The sequence below is a fragment of the Penaeus monodon genome, chromosome 6 (genome assembly GCF_015228065.2).
Source record: "Penaeus monodon isolate SGIC_2016 chromosome 6, NSTDA_Pmon_1, whole genome shotgun sequence".
Taxonomy (NCBI): domain Eukaryota; kingdom Metazoa; phylum Arthropoda; class Malacostraca; order Decapoda; family Penaeidae; genus Penaeus; species Penaeus monodon.
The window spans coordinates 9,447,397-9,457,388 of record NC_051391.1 but is presented as its reverse complement, the minus strand read 5'-3'; the positions used below and the strand labels follow the sequence as shown (position 1 = coordinate 9,457,388).

At 43.1% G+C, this 9,992-nt stretch overlaps 1 protein-coding gene across 19 annotated transcripts in view; it reads right to left on the bottom strand.

Annotated features, from left to right (window-relative positions):
• The window catches only part of LOC119574187 (E3 ubiquitin-protein ligase HECTD1-like), a 153,807-nt gene that overhangs the window by 27,089 nt on the left and 116,726 nt on the right, over nt 1-9,992 (bottom strand). For 12 of the 19 annotated variants that reach the window (XM_037921297.1, XM_037921296.1, XM_037921295.1 and 9 more), the window contains 9 exons: nt 5,997-6,231; nt 5,593-5,811; nt 4,309-4,438; nt 3,609-3,757; nt 3,024-3,414; nt 2,682-2,893; nt 2,329-2,568; nt 1,917-2,219; nt 981-1,040 (listed from right to left, as the gene is read on the bottom strand). In XM_037921297.1, the coding sequence (XP_037777225.1) occupies nt 981-1,040; nt 1,917-2,219; nt 2,329-2,568; nt 2,682-2,893; nt 3,024-3,414; nt 3,609-3,757; nt 4,309-4,438; nt 5,593-5,811; nt 5,997-6,231 (1,939 nt within the window). The remainder of the gene's footprint in view (nt 1-980; nt 1,041-1,916; nt 2,220-2,328; nt 2,569-2,681; nt 2,894-3,023; nt 3,415-3,608; nt 3,758-4,308; nt 4,439-5,592; nt 5,812-5,996; nt 6,232-9,992) is intronic. The other 7 variants (XM_037921299.1, XM_037921301.1, XM_037921302.1 and 4 more) reach the window with 3 other exon arrangements.

Below are 9,992 nucleotides of genomic sequence, written 5' to 3'. Positions count from 1 at the left end.
TAAAAATTTACTCGTGCTTGTGTAAACTTACTCTTGCACTATTGATTTATTTTGCTGTGTTTTATCTATATTTATTAATCACAATCAACAATCATGATGGCACTGCCAACCACAAAAATGGATCTCTCGCTCCTCACTTAACGAGATGCTTAACAAAAAGGCAAATTGTACTTAAAAAAAAAAAAATTATATCAAAAAAGTTCTTTATGTGCTTGATGAAGCAATGATCTAATGATACAGATGTACCACCAACTAGCAAGATAATGTTATATATGTTATGTACATCACTCTAGTTCACCATATGACACAAAAAAATTACTTAAGGCAATGATAATGGTCCTTTACAACAATGCAAACTTAGGTGAAACTAAGATCAACATCTAAATGTAAGTATTAAGTAGTGGCACAAGTATGACAAGAAAATAAACCTACTTTTAATAAACCTGAATAGACAGTTAAAATCTTTTACAACAAAAATAATTGAATATAATATAACTCATTTCAGGAGGGCTGTTTGCAATCATTAATATATACTCTACATGTAATTTGCATAGGAGAGTAGGGAAATTCATCAGAAAATCTTAACTGTTCACCAAAACTCAATATTAAATATACAAGGCAATACAGAACCAAATTTCCAAATGAAATAGAAATCTAAGTGGTTATCACAAACAGTTTGAGATGCAGAGGAAAATGATGTCAGAGATATGTCTGCTAGCGCCTGACAACATACATATATAGAAAAGTGGTTTGTGCTCCAGTGAGAACAGAAAGAAATCAAATTAGTTTTATTTCCAAATCAAAGAAGGAGGGGGAAACAAGCATAGAACAAGAAAAGAGACAAGTTGGCCACAAAGGGAATACAGAAGACAGAAGACAGATAACTCCTTTGTGTATGAAATTATATACATATGCACTTTGCCAGATCAGTCAGTAAAATCCGAACCGGAACTTTAGAGAAGGTAAACAAAAGTACACACCTTACGATGAAGTCCAAACAAGTGACTGCTTGTAAGGAGTTCACCAAGCGTGAGCTGCTCCTAGAAGTGGGTAAAATTGTGTGGGGTATACAGCACAGTCACAGAAAAATGGTAGCTTAGTACCATTATCAGCCACACAACCAATAAGTTTAAAATGTTTGAAAATCAATCTACTATACCTTTTAAAGGTCACCATAGAATGGCACTAATCTGTAACTATGTAAGAATGAATTTTTTTTCATCAAATTCCTTAAGTATATCTAGTTCTATGAGCCTGGATTCATAACTGCTGATTCATATATCACCAAAATTATAATAACTGATAATGCTAGATAATGATTATGACTGCGATGGTGATGATGATAATGATTGTGATAATGATGAGAATGATAATGATGATAGTAAAAATGACAATAATGTTACTAGTAACAATGAAAATACTGACAATGATGATGATGATGGTGATGTTAATGACAATGATTATGATGAGATGACAATGGTGAAGATGAAGATGATGTTACTTAGTTTTTCATTCTAGACTGAAAAAAAGTGCCAATGAAATCCTGAAGACTAAAACCAAAGCAGTCTCTCCTGACATAAAAAAATCTATTTTAGAAAATGAAATACCAAAATACCAAATTAAAAAAATACTAACATGTGAAAAATAAGACATAATGCATTTCACAAGCAAGATAGAATAGAGGTAAAAAGTTAATGCCAATGGTTCTTATAAAAAAATAACCCACAACTCCTAGAACCATACATGATATTGAAAGAATTTTTTGTTCACATTATAAAAGACACACATAAGAAAACTAATAAGGCCTTTCCAATGTCATCTGTAGCGCTTCTTACATGAACCTGATACAAATTAGTGACATTCTACTGCTCTTATAAAATAGCTTAGAGTTAAAACAACCACACATAGACACAAACCTGATCATCCTTGCCCTTTGAGCTATATTCTTCAATGGGCGGGTCAGATGGGCCTGCCAATGACCCTACTTTACTGATGACCCCCAGACGAGCACAGTGTTCCAACAGCAAAGGGGCAGCCTTGCTCAAGAGGTCATCTACCATCTGCAGCGCCACCAGGTGACCGTCTTCATCTTCCTCATTGCCAAGGACAAGAGCAATGACCTCCACTAACTGCGAGCCCAGAAGGGTGTTGGCAGTACTGGTACTTGCATTGATATTGTTAGTGCTTGTGCTGATTGTTGTCCCCTCACCACCACAAACCTGGAAGTTTATGAAGTTATGTTGTTCACTGCTGAACAAATTCCATGGTCAAGGTAAATAACACATCAAATAATACAAAGGTAATATAAATGTGATAAATTATCCATACCTGATGAAGCAGTGGTGCAGGTATATAATGTACCATCTTCCTTAAAATACTAAGCGAAGCCTTCCGAACTGTGTGGACCATTGTGGCTTGGAAGGTGTGACAGAACACAGGAAGAAGACGACTGAGGTACACTGGTGCCATTTCCACATCACCACGTGGTTCTCCAATTTCTGCCTCGCCTTCAATATTTGCACTGTTTCCCTCTTCTACTGTTTTCTTATCCTGTGAGGAGATAGTAGACTTCATCTAAGATAACAATATGAACTTGAGAGGAATGGCCACTACTAAAAAGTATCAAAGCTCTGAAAGATGAGCAAAAACAATTCAGACAAAAATCAATTTTGATTGTCTACCTTTCCATCTGCCACTACCAGCCATTCAGCTGGGCTCTGCAGGATGGCTGCAACTTCTCTGTGACCTTCATCATTTCTTTCCCTTGCTTTATCTAAGGGAGTCTTCCCATCTTCATCCCGGAGGTCAGGGTTTGCACCGTGACGCAATAAAACTTTGGCTATTTGTGGGCGGCCGAAGCATGCTGCATAGTGAAGAGAGGATGATCTTTGGCCTGAAAAAAGAAGCGTTGCAGAATTCAGTACCAGACAGAGACAAAGCATGATAAAAAGGAATAATCCAATCAATGTTTAATCCTAAATATACAATAATTTCTGCCATTAGCAAAACTACAAAATCCTTACCTTTATTAACATCAGCACCTCTTTCACAAAGGAACTCCACCATCTCCTGAGTACCAAAGGCTGATGCCCAGTTGAGGAGGGTCTGACCCACATCATCCATAAAATTCACTTCAATACCTCCACTGTCTATGGCATCTATGAGAGCATCTGTATCTTTACTTCTAATGCAATCTATAAGCTGACGATGAGTCTTCTCTCCAGAACTGTCCATTCTCCTCAGCCCTGGCAGACGGCTTGCCACAGTGCTCATCCCTGACTTCGGCAGGGCTTTTCGCCCTTCAAAAAGCAGCACCAGCAATAGGTCTACTAAGCGCATGGTGTCCAGCACACAGCGCTCATCTCCTTGTAGGGCTTTCTCTATGGCATCAGGTAGTTCAGATCTCAACAGATTCTAAAAACAAAATTATATCTTTAAAATTTAAACACTTGAACATACCTCAGTTTTCATTACTTTCAAAATTTAAATGAAGCCAATTTTTTTAATGCTATTATTTCAATACGTTTTCATGCCTTATCACTAATTCAAAATCAACTATATACAAACGGATCCGAGACTCATCTACAAGTATAACTTTGCAGACATACATGAGTAATACTGGGTGAGCCTCTACAAAGTGTGGAGAGCAGGGAGATCACAGTGGAGACAGATGCAGATGTCTTTGAGTTTTCTGGCGTGGCAGCAGGTGCACCTGGAGCAGCAGCAGCAGCCCCTGGAGCAGGCTGGGGTGCTGCACCTGCCGGGAATAAACTCTATACAAACTAAAAGACGAGGACAAACTTTCTCCCTAAATACTGGGTCCTTCAACCTCCATGGCCCTACTGTAGTTACCTTTTTCTTTCAAAATCATTTCCAGTGCATGAGTACCTTTAAAAATAAGTGAGATAAAAAAAGCATTGTAAAACATTCCACACATTCATAAATAGAGTCATACACCTGAAGACAAATAAGAATAATTTGTAGCTGTTGCTCTTTGGGGAAAATAAAATGTAATTCCTACATGAACATACTACACACTCATCTTAGCATCTTGGATATCAATTGGTTATTTCCTTTCATCTACTTCATAAATTTCCTTGATGAATGAGTTACCAAAATAAACAATTAAACAGTGTCATCACCCTAGCACCACAAGCCATGGCATAAACACACAGGTCAAAATATCCACATTACGAACAATGCGTCATACAATGTATAACGTATAATCGTATGACTCCTGCCACGACTCCTTGCTCTTCATGGCATAATACATACAGGTCTTTCAGTGGAATGTGCACCCCAACTCACCAGCCAAGCGAGCTAGAAGGTGTGTAACAAGGCAGTGCTGTGCAAGGGGGGCAGGGTCCTGTGCACGGCGGGTGAACCGATCGGCCAGAGAAGCAAAACAGCGGAGAGCTCCATCTGCAACATGCTGGTCCTGAAATATATGCAAAACACATGTAATATATGTCTATAGTTGACCTATAATTATGTACACACAGTACAAACAACAGACAGTAAGCATATAATATAAAGAAATTCGTCAAAGAACAGATAAGCGAACCAGAAAATATTACACTGACGTAAAGGCAAATGTCACGCCTGATATTACAGAATTAGCAATTCAGAAGGATATCTGCATTAAAACAAAACAATATGACCTTGTGCATAACCAAAGCAGAGAGTTTTACTGCCCTCTAAATGAATTACAGAATACAAATGCCAAAATACAACGGCTCTGGACAGACTGTGGTATCGCTGACCCAGAAACGAGACAAGCAGAGGATAATGATTGATATCTTGAAATTACTTGAACAATCTCACCAAGGTAAACACTACTCATTCAAGAACATTGAAAACAAAGCTTGGCAAAAAAAAAAAAAACATACACATTATTTCAACGAAAACTTAAACCACACTCTGATGCACAAATTACAGTTTAAACAATGGAATATATATATCAAACAGAGCAGAAAAATAGCATGAAACAATAGACTGAGATATAGGTCAGAGGTTAAGAGCTCCCCAAAAATTCTTTAAAAAAAAAATGAAAGGTCTATAATTTTAGACTAAAATGAAATCCACTGCAAAATTCTATATATATTTTTTTTTTCTTTTTTCAAACTAAATTCTTTTTTTTTCTTTTTTTTTCCAAACTAAATTCATCTACTTTACGGATTTATTTTATCTATCATGATAACTCTCTGTAATACCACTGCTGCTAACACACAAATTTATATAAACAATCTGCTAATCATAAACGGCCCCGCGATAAGCGTATCTATCTTCCACCCTGAGTACGAAGATAACAGCTACAAAAAATCAAAACAAATCAATTCCACCAAAACATAACAGCAATCATAATAACGGCAGGTAAAAAAATACAATTAAGAAAACCATTAACAATAGCAATAACAACTACTAAATAAATACAAAAAACAATAAAAATTACGAAACTGAAAAAAATGCTAAATAAAAAAATCTAACTACCATATCAGAAAAAAAACAATAACAACAGCAACATCTAAATCATAAAAAAGATCATTAACACGAGCCAGTACGCCAAGGCGCAGCACGGCGCCGCTCGCCCACCTCGTGCCGGAGCAGCGTGGACAGCGACTCGACGCAGGGCGCCAGGCCGGGGTCGGCGGGCTCCATCTTCCCGCAGAGCCTCGAGACAAGATGCATGGCCGAGTGCAGGGTGTCTTTGTGGACCAAGTGGCCATTGTCGCGGATGAAGGACAGGACGCAGTTCAGGCCCCCGGCTTCGAACACAGCACCTGCCTCCCGGGTACAAATCAGTTCCAGGACCTGTGGCGGAGGAAGGTCTTCATGAGCCGAGGACAGAGGCAGAAAAAAGTAAACAAATGGATAAATAAAATCCTTTTCATAGGGGATCTAATCCTCTTTCCAACAAATAAATAACGTATTCACACATCCAGTATCGAAAAAGAAAAACAAAAAAAAAAAACGGCCGGATGAGGACGCGAACCCACCTTTATACATTGTTCAGCCAAGTCTTTGCTCGTCCTGGATGTGACGTCAGCAACAACAAGGCGGTTGCACATGGCCTTGATGGCGCCCTCGACGGTGGTGATCCGGCGGGTGCACTCGGCGGACACATCGAGGTAGTAGGTGATGGCGCGCGCTGTCACCTCGAGGACGTTGTCTGGCGCGCACTCGTCCAGGAAGATGCGGCAAAGGGCTGGCAGGAAGGTCCTTGGCGGGCAGCTGTGGGGAAGGAGAGACGGGGGCATTAATACACCTGGATCCACGAACAAGAAAAAAAAAATGTGGAAGGAAGAGATACAGAAGGGAAAGTGTGTTATCCACCGTTGCTAATGACGCAGCTATGATGGTCGTGTCAAAAGGAGGAATTACTCCTTTTCAGTCCTTCTCACCCTCTCTCTGATACCACACCTCTCACAAAAGCACAAAAGCACAAAACACACACACACACACACACACACACACACACACACACACACACACACACACACACACCAAAAAAAAAAACATAGCCCACACCTATAGAGCCAGACCAACACAGAGCCAACCCCTCGCCCCCATTTTGAGCGCCAGCCGTCCGCCCAGGTGACAAGACCGCGACGGTGTAGTGTTCAGCATCCCCCGTGGTCGACCTCCGGGCTTGTGTTGCTTCCCGACAACATGACACCTCGGTTACAATCCTGAGGGGGAGGGGAGGGAAAGGGAGGGAGAAGACAAAGAGAGAAAGAGAAAGAGAAAGAGAAAGAGAAAAAGAAAGAGAAAGAGAAAGAGAAAGAGAAAGAGAAAAAGAAAGAAAGAAAAAAAAAGAGAAAGAGAAAGAGAGGAAAAGGGAAAGAGAAATTCGTTTTTTGAACTGCTTTAATCCTCCCACTCCCCCGACAAGAGGCAGGAGGAATAACGGAAGGGGAAATCGTGCAGGGAGGTAGAAATAAAAGTGTGGAAAGAGAAAGACACGAGAACGAGAGGGAGAAAGTGGAAAAAAGGACAGAGAGATACCAAAGAAAGCGAAGAGATAGATGCAAAAAAAAATCATGAATGAGTAGAGAAGGGAAATCTAGAGAATCTAGATTCTATGAAGACATAAGAGAAAAAGAAATTCAACAAGAGAGAAAATTAGAGGATGGGGGGGGGGGGGCTGAGAAGGAGACGAAATCGTTGCCTTCCAAAACAGACAGAATGAGTAAGCACGCGAGGGGGGAGGGGGCTGAGAATAAAAGCTAGAAAAAACTATTCAAAGGAAAACAAACAAAAGGGTAGAGAAGACAATCTGAACACAAACGCAGAGCAAAAATAAACAGAGACCGAAGAAAGAGAGAGAGAGAGAGAGAGAGAGAGAGAGAGAGAGAGAGAGAGAGAGAGAGAGAGAGAGAGAGAGAGAGAGAGAGAGACAGACAGACAGACAGACAGACAGACAGACAGACAGATAAACAGACAGATAAACATACAGACAAACAGACAGACAAACTGACAGACACAGACAGACGGACGAACACAGACAGACAGACAACCATCACCGATCTTAAAACATTATCACTATAAGACAAAACAACAACAACAACAATAACAGAGAATGAAATCTATCCCGGAACATCAAAAATTATTTCGCTAAAGGTGACGCCCGTGAAAGACAAGCGACGCAAAGGGAAACGATACGACGCGACGCAATACCACCGAGAGAGACGTAAGCCGAAAGAAAATGAAAAGGTATGAATGAGAACGAATAGCTTTCCAATACAAGAATTGTAGGCCTATTGACGAAAAGATGCAAGACCGAAAACTGCAAGAGTGAAATTCAGCAATGTGCAAGTTGAAAATAAAACCCCTGAACAGCCAAACAAAACCAAAATTCAAGCGGAGGGGGGGAGGGGGTCCGAAATTTGTATACTTACACAATACAAACAAATATAAAACAAACACATACAAATAAAACATAATGTAAAAAGCAATACAAAATCCCAACATGCAAATAAAAAGAGTGAAACGCGTGTAGACAGAGTACACAACAGACAGGTCGGATTCGTTAGAGGAGCGCTAAAACTACCACCATGGCCGCCGAAAAAACAAAGCCCACGACTTGAACAAAATAAAAAAAGAAACAGAGAATGAATAGAGAAACAAAGGAGAAATAAAGAGAGACATGCAGAAGAAGAGAAGAGTAAGAGAGAGAGAAGGAGAAGAGAGAGGAGGAGGAGGAGGAGAGGAGGAGGAGGAGGGGAGGAGGAGAGGAGAGGAGGAGGAGGAGGAGGAGGAGGAGGAGGAGGAGGAGGAGGAGGAGGAGGAGGAGGAGGAGGAGGAGGAAAGGAAAGGAAGAAGAAAATAGAAGGAAGGAAAGAAGAGAGGGAAGAGAGGGAGGCAGGCTGACAGGGAGGGGAAAGGAGAGAGGAAGGGCAGGTAAAGTAAACAAGACGAGGAACGGCCGAGTCAACAAGCCGCAGAAAAAGTGTTTGTGTTCAGCGGGAGGCGAAGAAAGAAGGAAAGAAAGAAAGAGGGCAGAATGGCGGCCGGATTTAAAGCTGAATATATCTAGGTCGGGAAGAGACCGCCGCCGCCAGCACGAGGAACTCTTGCACAGCCCAGGGGAGGGGGGGGAGGGGGGGAGAGAGAGAGAGAGAGAGAGAGAGAGAGAGAGAGAGAGAGAGAGAGAGAGAGAGAGAGAGAGAGAGAGAGAGAGAGAGAGAGAGAGAGAGAGAGAGAGAGAGAGAGAGGAAAATAGGGAAGATGGAAGGAGGAGGAGGAAGGAAGGGAGGAGGAAGAAAGGAAAGGAAGGAAAGGAAGGGACGGACGAGGGAGGAAGTAAGAAACGTTGATATGATAAGTACAAATGTAAACCCACAAAAAATAATAATAGACTTAATGAGGGGGCTTAGAAGAAATGTGAGGGGAAGGGGTAAAACAAAGGGGAGAATAAGATATCGGAACGCACAGGGAGAGACGAAAACCCACACCAAAGAGGGAAAATCGCGGAGGGGCGGGGCGCGGTGCATCAGGGAGGGGGCGCATGGTATGGAAGAGGGGGCGGGGGTAAGAGAGAGGGGGCGGGGTTAAGACAGAGGGGGCGGGGCGCGGTGCATCAGGGAGGGGGGGGCATGGTAGGGAAGAGGGGGCGGGGGTAAGAGAGAGGGGGCGGGGTTAAGACAGAGGGGGGGAGGTAAAAAAGAGAGCGGGGGGCGGGAGGTAAAAAAAGAGGGCGGGGGCGGGGGCTAAGAAAGGGGGTTATCAGAGGGTAGAGAGGAGGGAGGGCAAAGAGGAGAGGGAAGAGGGCAGAGATCAGAAGGCAGTGCAAAGAGAAGGGGAAAAGGGGGAGAGAAAGAAGAGAGAAGGGAGAAGGGATGGAAGAAGGGAGAGGAGAGCACGGACGGAGAGCCACACCACCACGAGCATCCTTGGCACCTCTCTGGGTCAAGGTCACGTAGGAGACGAAGGTCGCAGTGCCAGCATGACGGGGGAGGGAGAGGGGAGGGGGTTCTGTCTGCACGATAAAGAGGTGACTTATGACTTATCGAGGGGAGATGGGAGGGAGGGGAGATGGGAGGGGGAGGGAGGGAGGGAGGAGAAGGGAGGGAGGGAGGGAGGGAGGGAAGAAAGGAGGGAGGGAGGGAGGGAGGGAGGGAGGGAGAGGGAGGGGGGAGGGAGGGAGGAGGGAGGGAGGGAGGGAAGGTGGGAAGGAGGGAGGGAGGGAGGGAGGGAAGGTGGGAAGGAGGGAAGGAGGGAGGGAGGGAGGGAGGGAGGAGGGAGGGAGGGAGGGAGGGAGGGAGGGAGGGAGGGAGGGAGGGAGGGAGAGAAAGAACAACGAAGGGAAGGAGCAAGGAAAACGAGAAGACAAGACAAAAGAGATGGTAAGAATAATGACGCTAGAAGAGACCGGGAGCGAGGCAGAGTCGAGGGGAGGAGGAAAGAGGGGAAAACAGAGCTGCGGATTAGAGCAAAGGAAAGGGAAGACGGAGAGGAAAGAAAGAAGAGAGGAAGGAGACCAGGGGGAAGGT